The following is a 14143-nucleotide window of genomic DNA, read 5'->3' as shown; positions in this document are numbered from 1 at the left end:
TAGTTCCCCTGTACTGAGACCAATAACTTTGATGTGACCAACATTACCACAGTACTACAGCTTCCAGAAAGGCATTCAAGCTGTCCTTTGGTTTTTACAGCAGGATGCAAGGTTCGACACGTATGTACAAAAGAAAAAGCATTTAGCATGAAATGGCTGAAAGTTATGGCATATCCCATTTTCAGCCTAAAAATCTTGATTATGTCTCTTTAAGAAAGAGTTTAAAAATGATTTATGTTGTACACTTTCCTTATTCAGAAAAAAAGAATGATTGAGAACAATGCATATTATGCAAAAATGAGTTTAGTTAATAACAATCAGAAACAGAATGAACTTCAGAATTAAATCTATTCTAATCCACGAAAAGCAGATTGCTGCATTTTAATTTTAATAATCGAATGCTCTGCTGTATTACTGATTATATTTGATACACATGAGAGATGTTTCATATAATAGCATCATACTTAATTTGCTTGAGCTGAAGCTCTATCACTGTATGCTCAGAAATAAGAAAATAGCTGTATTCAAATACAAACAACAATTCCTACATTTAAATCAAAGTTCCCAGGCTTTGACAGCTACCACTGAATATTCAATTAATTAGAGTAATCACGTAAGAAAAGTAACTGCATTGTTTTCTTTGGAAGAGTAACTAAAAGAAAGTAACCCTCACTTTTAAAGTATCTTAACACGTATTTACTTTACTCCCGTCAGCGAGATTTGTTCCCTATTGCAGAAGTTCCCAAACTTTTCCTTATTGTATATCTCCTTCCAGATTGACCAGGTGCCAGGGTACCCCTACCAGCATACGTTTTATATTTTAACCCCTTAAATGTAGATTATGATGAAAATTAAATCTGCCATTACACAATTTCTCCCATGTAACCCAAAGATGTCTTGCATGCCCCCCAAGGGTACACATACCAGAGTTTAGGAACTCCTGCCCTATTGTATATTTACTTAAGCTTTTGTCAAGTTTAGTTGTATAAGGTACAACTTTAAGAAATTATTCTGCATAATTCATCTTGCTGTCAGGAAGTTACCCTTGATATTCAGCCCCCCGTGACTAAGGCGGCACTGGTCGCCCATGACACAGGCCATATCTGGGCCCTAAGACAGGAGTTAACTTGGGTTAATATAATTATTGCCCTCAACTTAAAATGTTAAAGTAACATTTGCTGAATCCTCTCAGGAACTGCCTTCTCATCTTATACTGAGTCTGAAACCAGCCTATTTAATGACATGCAGCAGATGATTACCTTTTAAGTCTTTTATATTCTTAGTCTTCATTTTCTCTCTCTCAAATTCTAAGGTGATGAATAAGATGATAGTTCATTTAGAATAAAAGTTTATCTTCAATACAGGCAAGAGGAGAAATCAGGCATTAATAATTGCAGGAAAAATGTCTGTGGGAGATGGTGGACAAGATCCTCTATTGGATTCTTTGAACTGAGAGTTGTTGCACTTTTTAGAAAGGAAGTTTCTGGAATCAAAATATAAATTTTGAGAAACCTGCAGAACAACTGCCACAGCATTTGCTATTTGGCAAAAGTGAAGAGAAAAAAAACACACTTTCATGCAGCTTTTATTATGAAATCCCAAGTTGATGGTGAGGTTTGGAAAAAGAGCTCATAAAGCTGAGTGGGCAATAAAGTGGCAAATGAATTTTGATGAGTGCCAAGTAATGCACATGGAGAAAAATAATCTCACCTATATGTATACCATGCTGGGCTCTGAACTAGCAGTTACAACTCAGAAACAGTCTCAGGAGACCTTGGAATCATCGTAGAAATTTTTAGAGAACTATCAGCTCAAAGTACAGCAGTGACCAGAAAGCAAATAAAATGTTAGATATCATTAAAAAGGGAATTGAAAGGGAAAAAAAAAAGGGGGGGGGAAATCATTATGCCATAGTACAAGTGCATGGTGTATTGACATGTTGGTGCTTCTGGGCTTCCCAGCTTAAGAAGCATGTACTTGAATTAGGAAAAATACAGACAAGGGCAACAAAAATGCTCATGGGTATAGAGCAGCTGCTGTACCAAGACAGACTGAAAGGCTAGGGCTCTTTATTTTGCAAAGAGCAGGCCAAGGGGCGATATAATGGAGGTCTATACACATCCATACCGCTAAAGGGTATAAACAAAGTGAATAGGGAAGTGTTATTTATCAAGTCCCATAATACTAGTATTGAAGGGGCGTGGGTGCGGGCACTCAAATAAGTAGGAGACAAGTTTAAAACAAACAAGAAAAAGTACTTTTTCATACAGTGAATTCATTGCCACAAGGGGTTATAAATGCAGCTGATACAGCCAGCTTCAAAAAAGGACTAAGTAAATCTATGCAGGAAAGGTACATTGGGAACTATAAAATAGAAAGTTCATGGATATATCCTCTGACCTCCCTAAACCAATGATGGTTGATGCCATGGAGGGTATGAGTCACTGTAGACATGCCTCATTCATCCACTCTCTAAGGCAGTAGTTCAAAATATTTAGTCTTAAGGTACTCTCCATAACTTGCTAAATTTCATGGTAACCTGAGTGAGAATTCCTGAAGTAGATCCTCATAGCTGAGCACCCTATCTTTCATCCTATTCTGATACTTTGGGTTCCATTGTTTGTAATTTTCCAGCTGTCTTCTTTAGTTAATAGTTAATGTTCTGCTGGTATACATCTGCAACCACAGATGGGGCTGCCCCCTTCCGTTTCCACACTGCCCCAAGGGAATCATCACCTAGTTCACCCCTCTGCTTGCACACAGGCTCCAACCAAAGGAGGCAGCATATGTGCAGCATGCTTTTCTTGCTGCTACTCCTGGGTTGGGGCACTATGTTCAAGCACCTCTGTGCTTTGCAGACACATACTTGGGGTGTGTCTGCAAGCAGGAACTTGTATCTGAAACTGAGAGTGGGGCATCTGGGGCCCTTCTCTCACGATCAGGTCCTTGAATCCCTAGGAAGGGCAGAGGATTAACCGGGGGGGGGGGGCGGTAACAGCCCCGACAATATCTGTTTCCAGACTTAGAGACTGATTCAGTACAGTACTTCAGTTCTTATAATAGTTTTAGCCTTTGCTGACTTAGACTTTGGAGACTCAGCCTGGCTATCCATTAAAGTTTTGGTCAGTCCGGAGACAGTTCTATAATGGTATATATAACAGAGCAAAGATTAATAGTCTAACCCATTCCCTGTGTTGCGGTATCACACAAGGATGCATCTAAGGACCAATCCTGTAAATACTGCTCTATCCACCCACTTGCCTGCCTGCAGGTGGCTGCTAATCATGCCAGCCAGGCTGAGTGTGTGGAAGGCATCTTGAAGCTGAAGCCAAAGCCCCATGTACTGAGGCAGGAGCTGCCTGGCTGAAACTTCCTCCCCATCTGGGACAGCACAACAGGGGCAGAAGCAGGTGGAGGAGCCACCACTGGTGCGGGGAGCTGAGCAGCACCTGGACAGCTGCAACTGCATAGGGAGCAGCCCCACCAGAAGCTTTGTGCATTATGTGGGACTGGGGCCAGTGGGTGTAGGTAGGAGTGCAGCTCTGGCTGTCCCATGTGAGCACTGTGGGAGTAGTGTGGGCCAGACCCAATCAATCGGTGGGCTCCCCCACAGGTAAGATCCAATCAGCTGGCAGGCCGGATCCAGCCCACAGGCCATATTTTGCTCACTCGTTCTACTATATATGGATATGAGACTTGGCTGTGGTACAGAAGGAACATCTGATGGCTGGAAAAGTTCAACAAGAAGTACTTTTGTGCCCTGCTTTGAGTTGGTATGACAAGCTGATCATTATTTTTGAGTCCTGCAGTGTTTGCTCCACTGATAATTGTGGCCTAGTTATGATAGACCAGGCAATGGCTCAAATTGATTATACAACAAATCCACAAATCCAAATTTATACAGTGAACTTGGATTTGGGAAGAAGAATCAATGTTGCCTGAGAAGGTATTTAAAGATATCCTAAAGACACACTTGCTAGAATAAAACCTACTTACCAAGTCATTTTATGCTCTTTGGCATGAATAAGCAGCAACAGCACGCCAAAACAGATCTAGGACCTTTTGAAGAGCGACAGCAAGCCTTTGGGCAAGAGAAAGCATTTGAGGTAAGTAGATCAGCTCCTACAATAACTGATGTTGCTATACTTATGACAAGCTGCTTATTACACATCATCCTATAGTCATCTGCACACAATACTTCACTTATTCTACACCCCTATTATGGCACTCTCTCAAATATGAAGAATGTGCAATGATAACAGCATAAGGGAAGGGGGATGGAAGGTAGGTTTATTTAAGAAGGGTTCAGAAACAGAACAGTTTTTTTGAGGCCTTTCAACTAGTAAGTTAATGGTGTATATTTTTTATTACACTTACCTTTGTCATGAATAAATAAAACATTGATTTTGGAATATATTCAGTGTTTGCTTATCTGTTTGTTGTAAACCTGCCACCTTTGACATCCTGATGAAAATAAACTGAACTTACTACATTAAGACAGGTGCCTTCATTATCATTCACAGTTAAGATTTATTGAGCGTGCATTTCATTCTGAGTAAGTGGTGGTCATCAAATATAAACAAACCAAATGACAAAAATTATTCTTTCATTTTCTCTTCCATTTTTCTTAGTACTATATTGTCATAGAATTACATGAAACATCATATTGTAGAGACATTTTATTAACTAAAACAGCCAGAAATATTTTTTCAGGTCTCACAGTAAGTATCTTGCAATTGCCACTTTAATAGACTTTCACAATTTCAAGTACAATTCCTATTGGTTGAATTGTACATCTCCTGAGACATGCATCACATTTCTTTTGACTACACCAAATCAAAATGCATGCTATGTATACAAAATAACATATATATTAAACATCAGTGGAAATTCACTAAAATTTTAGTGATCATCAAATTTAAGTGCAACAAGGACAAAACTGTTTAGGTCTCAAAATACCTTAGATCACCTGTAGAAACATGTTGTAATGAATATGTAAGTTAGAGTTTTAAACCATTAGCTTATTAAAACACATCTAGTTTACACTAATTAAAAAAGTATTCTTCTCAGATATTAGGAACATATTTTACCAACAAAGGATTTATTACAGGTATTTCCCACCCCCCCAAGAACTTATAGAAGTGACTATATGCATCTGGCTGCTTTTTAACCACACTAAGACAATGTACTTTGACAATCAATCAACGGTTTGGAGCCTAATCCTAGTATTTTCTCACTGGTTAATCTATCATAAAATGTTATGCCTTAGGACTGCATGGTTACTGCTATTTTCGTGCATACCAGTGTTCTCCCCTTACTTTGAAATCTAAATTTTAAAACTTGTCTTTGGATAAAACTTGGTAGTAGTATGCTATTTTTTGCAAAGATCTCCACTATTTTTGCAAGTTGTTCTCTAGGGAGAACATTACTGACTGGTCTAAATAAAAATTTCAGTAGAAGTTTGTCCCAGTTCAAAACTTAAAACAAAACCCATATAAATTGGGCCCACTGTTTTCAGTAAATTATATTCTTAAAAATGATATATCAGTATATATTTTTGTCCTTTCATATCGCATTGTATTGGCTCAATGTAAAAAATGACTGGCATATGGAGGCTGAACAAACAAAAAATTTTGGTGAACTAAGCTTCTTTATATACAAATCAGAGCAGCAAACAGCTCCTAGGATAAACCAATATGTCAAAAGACAATTCAATTCTAAGGCAATGTTGGACAGATAATTCACTTCCTAAACTGGCTACTGTTCAGAGACTGCTATTATATCACACACTACTGGAAGAATAGTAACATTTTGGCACAGTTACTGTTCATGAAAGCATTCAATATTTATGTAATTATTTTCTTTTGTAACTGGAAATATCATGTAATGAAATAAGTATTTGCCATAGACCATGTGGCATTTCACATTTCTTACATTAAGTGGTACTTTGACAAGGGGTGAAAGAATTAAGCTATACAAGTAAAATCTCTAAAACAGCTAGGTCAGAAATTAAAAGCATATAAAAGTACACCTTATATAGGCCTGACTACTGTACACAAAATACTGTCTATTCTGAACAACATAATAAACTACACATTTTGTAAAATATGAGCCATAAGCATCTGCTTTGCTTATAAAATATGGAGATAAACACATTTTCTCACAAAATAATGCACAACAAATAGGTTGTATTACAATTATCAAAGAAAGCTAAGAAATAAACCCAGTTTAAAAACAAATACAAAGATTTACTATCAACAGAAGAAATAGATTATGACAATATTTTAAGAAGTTTCACAAAATGGGATAAAATGTTGAAACTGTTTACAGAACTGTTTAATATGGATTGAGGACAAAACAGATTAGATTAATATAGATTCAGAACTTCCTTAGAAGTCAAAGAGCTGGAGCTAATACTTTTAGATATTGTAACAGGTTGCCCAAGAGTTTACCTCAGTTTAAGTGGTATATGTTTAGTCCTCAGGTCTTTGTATCAAAAAGTCTATTTCTCTTTTATTAAGTGAATCCATAAGCTTTGCAAAACAAAACACCATTATGTTATCTTTGTGCATTTGAAAAGAAAAGTAAGTTAAAACTTATCTATATTTCTTGCAATACATCGCTAAATACAGTTTACCTGTAAAATACATTATAAATAAACATGAGGAACCCATGCAAAATGCTACAAAAATGTTTTTTATCAGTACCCCATGCATACAGAAGCTCATGATGAAAGATGCACTCAGACCCTTTCTGGTCCAAATCCTGTTGTGAGATAAGATATTGCAAGACCAATGAGCTATAACAACTAAAGCAGATGAATCTCAGTAAGAAACTGAATTTAGAAGAGGACTAGAGCTAGTCATAAAAGCATAACAGTATGTGCACACCTGCTCTTCCACAACATAAGTAGCATAGCTTTTTGGATATGTTTAAGAAACACCCACAATTACATGACATATTAAGGCAAATTTCTTCAGATTACAGAAGAGGGATTAAGCTTCAGTTCCTACCCAACCTATAAAGTAGATGAAGCTACTTAAACAGGACAAAAATCTACATGTGAAAAGCCTACACAGCATTCAATTTAAAAGTGAACTCTCTGGCTGCAGAAACACTGCTGTATGGTTTCAGAGAGTACTTTCCCACATCTTGTTTTTTCCAGGAATGAGCCCTCAGCTATATGTCGTAAGTGACTTAAAGCATTTTTATGTGAGCAGAGATATAATATACAAAGATTACATTTAGAATCTTCACATTTTTTTATTTCTTTCTAATTAATATTAACCTATACAGCATGGTAAGGTCCATTACCTGCAAGTAAGAATTATACATATTTTAATGATTATCACAGCAATATATTGGGAAAGAAGGTCCAAAATTCAAATTTATTAATAGAGAAAAATTCACAAAAAACTAAACAAACAACCTGCCCACCCTCCCCCCCCAAAAAACCCACAACAAAACAAGCAAACAAAAACCTAAGGTACTCCCTTAGATCACATTTAAGATTCAAGAACATAAGAACTGCTACGCTGGATCAGATCAGAGGTCCATGTAGCAAAGTATCTTGTTCTTGACAATACAAAAATGGCAAATGCTTTAAAGCAGGAGTAGGCAAACTAGTGGCTGGTCTCCATTTCCCAGCAACCCCTGCCATTTTGGCTGGTTTCCATGGAGACCTGAGCAGCGGCAGGGCTGTGACAGCATGGGGCCAGGATTTCTATGGAGATTGACCCCAGCAGCACTGGCAAGATAGCACAGCTGGGCAGGGAGCTGCTCTGGGGCCGGGATCTAGTGGCAGTGAGTGTGATCCAGAGCCGGCATCTGGGCAGCAGATAGCAGTTCTGCCCCAGCTCCGGACCATGCTGTCACCACCACAAAATCCCAGCTCTGAAGCAACTCCCTGCCCAGCCACAAACCTTGCCAGTGCTGCTGGAAACTCTGACCTCGCACTGTCACAGCCCCGCTACTGCTGGGGTCTGGGGTCTCTGTGGAAAGCAGCCTCGATGACACGAGCAGGGGTTGCTAGGAAATGGAGTCTGCTGCGGGCTGGACTTTGCCCACCTCTGCTTTAGAGCAATACTATAAAAAACAGAGCAAGTGTAGAGTGATCTAACCCTTATCATACCTTCCAGCAGTCACAGATTTAGTCCAGGTTCTAATTTTTGGTTGAACATTGCCCAAATGATAGTATTTCTTAATACTTTAAGAAATAAAGAGATACCTGAATATCTTTCCAAGACCATTTGAGGCTTTTCTGATACCTGCTTTCATGAAGTAATACTCTCTCTTTGCTTTCTGCCCACCTTGTACATTCAAGGACAGATTAGGTAAGTGCTCAATGGGATTTTCAGAATTGCTTAAGTACCCATCTTCTATGGACTCATTAGCACCTAAGGTACTCTGAGAATCTCATTAAGCCTTGATCTATATCATTAGATACTGAAATATCTTAAAATGTGGCCATTAGTGCTTTTACATGAGTCTTTAAAATAATGTGGCTCCACTGCAGAGTCAATATTAGCATTTTTTTTTCCACTCAGAACAATATCTTCATTGTACTATGGGGTAACAATAATTTCAAAGGCTGCCATAAGCAGCTCCACATAATCAAATAGGTTAAGCAAAGACTCTGCAAGGAAAGCAGACAGCTAAGAATCTGGCTCCGAGAAAGCTCGAAGAAGCAATAAAGGAAAGTAGAGGTTGGGAAAGGATTAAAAAGAATACCTAAGTGGGGAAGTTAAAGGGACTTCCTACATTCAAAACCTCCAACTACAGAGGAAATACTAGTAGTTCAAAACTTCCCTAGCTTACATCAGATGAAGCTAAAGCATCTCTTCAGTCATTGAGAGCTGTAAATGAGAAAACAATTTAGTTTTCTTAGGTTTGTAAATACATAAAAAATTAACAGAATAAAAAACACAATTAGACAGGTGTAGTTAGTAAAGAGATTGATACTAAAAAGTGCATACATATGTTTCTTTAGTAAAGTTGTTAATATAGAGTGGTAAGTCCCAATAAGTGCTTTTAATGTTCTAAAACATATCCCACAGTCATTTAACCATATGTATCTCAGTTTATCCACCTGTAAACTAAAATTACCCTTTATGGATACTGTTATTCAGCAAAAATCATTTGAAAATCCTTAGGAATGTAGTATGAAAGCAGAAATGACCCAGAAAATATCATTTTAAAGAAACAAACAATACTGAAAGTGCACTGTAAACTGTCAAACAAAATATGCGTTCTCAAGCACATTGACGGTACTAAAGCTACATTTTACATTTCGTTTCTCAATAAAACAAAGACAAGTGCCACTGCATTCACTGCATATGCAAATACACATTGTACACTGTAACAGATGTACACTGAAGGAAGAACAATCCAAGAAGTTTTGGTAAGCATTTCCTGGGCTAGATTCTTTGAGTCCTGCATTTTGTATAAGCATTTACAGCAAGAAATAGTATGTGCTAATTATTCTGCTCTAGTAGCACTAAAATGGGGTGTAAACCCCGTTACACATATGTTTCGGGCATAGCCTGAATTGTTCAATATATTCTGAGCACATGTATCATATCAACCCCTTCAGGCAACACAAGCAAACAACTTTTGAGCTGTTCTGCAAGACCAAGACTGAGGCACTTCTAGGCCTATGCAGAACTTTAGGTTAATTAAGGAAAAATAATCAAACACTTCGGTACTAACAGACTGTAGGTGCCACTGGGATATTATGATAGCTGAGCAGATGTTTTGAAGATTTTGGACTTGGGTGAAGTATAGGCATTTAGGGTGCTGACAGAAGTGACATCTGTTGTGTGATAGGCTCCTTGACAGAAGTACACCGCTACAAAGCACTTCAAATGTGCCCAATTGCATGATAAATTAACCTTCATGTAAGGTTCCAGCTGGGGTTTGCCCAGCTTGAACTGTAGGGAGGTAAGTGTATTGGAGCACCCCCTCTTTCCTGTGCCATGGTGGGGGGCTCCAATCCACCTGTCCACCCCCCCTCCTGTAGCTCAGGCTGGGTAAACCCCAGCCCAGAGCTCCCTCCTCCCCACTCTCATCCTGTAGACAGCACTGAAGCTGTGGGGGGAGGAGGGAGGGGAGTGGGAAAACAGGATGGGACACACTAGGGGAGAGAGGCTGCAGGCAGGCAGCTCCTCCTGGATTGGCTCCAAAGTGGAGCTCGATTCTTTCCCCCACCCAACAGCAAATGTTTGATGGGTTGGGGGGGATTGCTGTAACTCAGCTCTTTCCATGAAGTACTGTGAGTTAGAATGGGGAGCTGTATGTCTGTCAGCACCCTTAAGTCCTTTTGTGGATCTAACCTTAGGAGTCTATACAACATGCAGAACAATGGAGAATCTGCCCCAATTTTATGCAATACTCTTCACCTGGTGTTATGGGTCTAATGCACAGGACAAACTTTGCACCAGTCCACTGAACAGTAAGACTATGCATTGGAATAGTAAGACCAAAATGTTGTCTATGGTGCCACTTAAGATGTATAGGGGTCTCACACATGCAAAGTAGTATATGGTCAGTGCATATCGCTGCTCCCATAATCCTCTGGGTTACAGAACAACTCTGTGGGTCAGTGACAGCTAGCGTAGCTTAGAAAAACTGTGAGGCGACTCCTAAGCTACATCAATGGACTACAACTAGAGCAAAATTAACTGCAGTTGTGAGTCATAAAAATGGTTCCTTTTCAACTCCTTCTCTAAATTGCTCCTGATGGTCCTTGGCTATAGCTGTGAATCTGAACTTGTATGTTTACTGTGATAGCGAAGAATTTACTTCTGTTTAAAATAAATTGGCATTTCCATCCCTGTAATGTTTGGTGTTTAACAACAAAACCATTTTAAGTTGTGATCCTGGATCTATGAAACAATTAGAGCATTCAGCACTCAAAAGCTTCATTTAAACAAAAACAGAATCTTTGAATGGTTACAGTGATAAAAGCTGCCTTTAGCCTATTGAGAGCTGTTGAAAAAGTTTTAAAACCACCCTTCCTTTTTCAGATCAGGTGGTCACTAACAATGATTAGCAGAAATGTTCACTTGAGATTAAATTTAAACATATATTTTAGAAAAAAAATGTAGCCTTTTCTAACCATAAGGTTTCACAATCCTGCCTTCTGATTTCATGGATAGATTAATAGGGGTTTTCATAGGTGCAGTAAAGTCAGTGAGACTTTACAGGTATAACAGTTTCCCCATATTAACCATAGTTCAGGAACAGAGCCTAATATGAACAAAACAAACAAACAAACAAAAATCCAAATATATTATGCCACAGGTTAAGTAGTTGTCAGAGAACCCACAAGTTCTTATAAGACCAAATACTCAACTTCTATTGGTCCAAGGGTACAGACTTTTTTATTCAGTCCTAGATTATTAGACAGAGATGAGCCCAGACTGACTCTCTCAAGGTCTGGCATTTCAGAAATAACAAGAACTACAACTGAATGACTCATGAAATTTGAAGGCTGAGATTCTCAGCTTTCAACCAGTATGAGGCCATGTCTATCAGGTACGTGTACCAAGCTTGACACCAACATCCTCAAGTATGCATGAGGGGCTGACTGATCCACAAATCAGAAACGGTGAATCTGCTTCTGTTTGTCGCTGTGGGCGGGTTAATTAGCATATGGGTAGAATAACTACTCCTGTCACTCAGTAATGGCAATTAGCTTGTTGGATACACAAATGCAGCTACTCTCTTTCTAGTTTAGGAGGCAGCTTGTCTCCAGTAATGCCATGTGTTTGAGGGTGCTGTGGCTGGCATAGTAAATTTATACACAGACCTGGCCATAAGCACTTATTTATAGTTAAGGAGGCTGTGAAATGAAATAAGAATAATAATTTTGCTTTATTTTTGTCTGGTACTCAAATTAAGACATGATTTGTTAAGTGCTTAAGTACGGCAAAAAAGCAACAAAGTCTCTGAAAAGTTGAAACACCAGATTTCAAAGGGCAACAGACAAATTTGTTCTAATGGCTAGTGTGCTATGTTCTCCTAAAATCATGAAGGAAAGAAAGACCATCTCTGAAAGATGATCTGTTGAATATGTGACTTATAATATTTAAATCTTTACCCAAACATTAGTTCTTAGTCTGCAATCCGTAAGAAAACAAAACATCTATCAGCGGGGAAAATTAAAAAAAATCTTGGTTAAGATTGATTCTCCCCCAACCCCCCGGTGATTCATTATTCTGATACGTCTTTCCTTCGCATCTTTAATTACTGTTCTTTTGTTAATCCTCATCTGGTTTAAAATTTCAGTTACTTTTGTTGACATTTACTATCAACATGACTGTGGACCAGAATCAAAACAACACTGATCTGGAGGTAAACTGATAAGCTTTCACTGAATGTCTGAACCTAGAATCTTTAGAAACTATAAATTTCAAAACCAGTTTTGGGTGTTATAATCACAGAAAAGTTAAATGTTTAAAGGGAATATGCATATGGAACAAATGGCAGACAAGGTATATTACATTTTACACAGCAGGCATTTATCTGGCATGAAATTAATGACAAAATTGTAATCAAAGCACTGTCATTTAAAACACAACTATACAGCAGCAAAAGGTAATGAATGCCAGATTTTCTTATTCTACTTGAGTCACCTATGAGTTATTTTAGGCAGACTTCTGTTAGCATTATGTGCATACTATGAATTAGAAAGTATCTAGCTTTTCCCAAAATATCCATTTGCAATATCCTAGAGGCTAAAATGCCGATATTGCTCCTTACTGTTATTTGTAATCCCCAAAGTCTAATAAATGTACAATAATAGTGCATATATTACATTCAAAGGCTAAAACAATTTCTTTGAGTATATCCATGACACGCACATGTTTACTGATTGAATTAGAACTCCCAGCGTAATTTCCATCTCTACGATAGATGCATTGTACTAAGAAACAAGGACCGTAGCAGTTCACATGAGCCACTGTTCTTTTTCCTTTCTATATTTCTCAGACCACTTGAGAGTGAGTTCAAGATAAATATTTGGTTTATGGGGTTTATAGTCCAGGTAAACTATCTGTCCAGTCTTTTTGGGAATAGCTTTTTCAATTTGAGTTCCTTCATGCCATTCATTAAAAGAGGTGATGGAAATAATTTCTGGTCGCACCAAAAGGGCTGCATTATATGCAGTTTCATAATATTTCCCATTGACACGATTGCGGGTGTTGTGGTTGTTCCATGGTCGGATACTGGTGTCTACATAACCTGGTCCCACACTTGGAATGAACATTAAGTTGTTACTGTCACAAAAGGATTTTAGACTTGCCCAATTATGGTGAGACGAGCCATAAGAAAAGCCATTGGTGGCAAAGTATGTATAAATTCCATCAAAACCACTTCTGTGGATTTCATGTTTATGTTTTTCTTCTACCAGAAGTGCAATGAACAATCCATCATATGGAGTATTGCGAATGCTTTGTGATCCAGAAACAGTTAACAGATTTGCCCACATTTCAGGTATCGTTACATAAGAATCATAAACATAAAACATGGGAAGCATTCTGCCTGTGCTGGTCTTATGCCTGTAAAAGGCTGGATGTCCTCCATATCTATAAAGGAAGCAAGTAAAAGTATGATTAAATACTGATAAATAATATGCCATTTGGGAGAAAATCCTTGCCAGATTCAGGATTGAAGATTTTTGGTGAATTTTAAAGCTAGGTGCATTTGTTTTGACAACAAAGACATCCACTTATTTTTGACTTGCTATATGCTAGAAGGGTACATATTGAATACTGCAAAGAGCTAATAAATTAATGTTGTAGATTACTTATGTAGTGTCAAGTCTTACAAATAACTATCACTCTTCTCTCAAAGGAAAACACCAACTCAGTGTATCAATGTGAAAGATACCATAAGTGACAGAAATAAACAAAATAACTAGTAGCTCTTCGAATCTCATGCTGGATTAAAGTCATTATTGGTCAGCCTTTACAATTCTTAGAAAATTCTTTAAGGAAAACCATGTATGAATGGCATAAATTTTAAATGAAAACAGTTAAAATCATCAGCTTGAGGTGTCAAGAAGTGCATTATAATAATAAATATTAAATGATGTTGTCATTTGTATTTCTATGCATAATTCCTGTCCTAACACTTGATGGAT

At 37.9% G+C, this 14143-nt stretch overlaps 1 protein-coding gene across 2 annotated transcripts in view; it reads right to left on the bottom strand.

Moving 5' to 3' along the window:
• Positions 1 to 5824: 5824 nt before the first annotated feature.
• Positions 5825 to 14143, bottom strand: part of MANEA (mannosidase endo-alpha) — a 34321-nt gene continuing 26002 nt past the window's right edge. For both annotated transcript variants that reach the window (XM_090036953.1, XM_090036963.1), the window contains exon 5: positions 5825 to 13586. In XM_090036953.1, coding sequence (XP_089893079.1) covers positions 12950 to 13586 — 637 coding nt within the window. In that variant the 3' untranslated portion in view covers positions 5825 to 12949. The remainder of the gene's footprint in view (positions 13587 to 14143) is intronic.

The sequence above is a fragment of the Crocodylus siamensis genome, chromosome 1 (assembly GCF_052110815.1).
Source record: "Crocodylus siamensis isolate JL-2025a chromosome 1, ASM5211081v1, whole genome shotgun sequence".
In the NCBI taxonomy this organism is placed as follows: domain Eukaryota; kingdom Metazoa; phylum Chordata; order Crocodylia; family Crocodylidae; genus Crocodylus; species Crocodylus siamensis.
The sequence above is the reverse complement of the archived record's forward strand: the minus strand, read 5'-3'. Positions and strand labels throughout refer to the sequence as shown.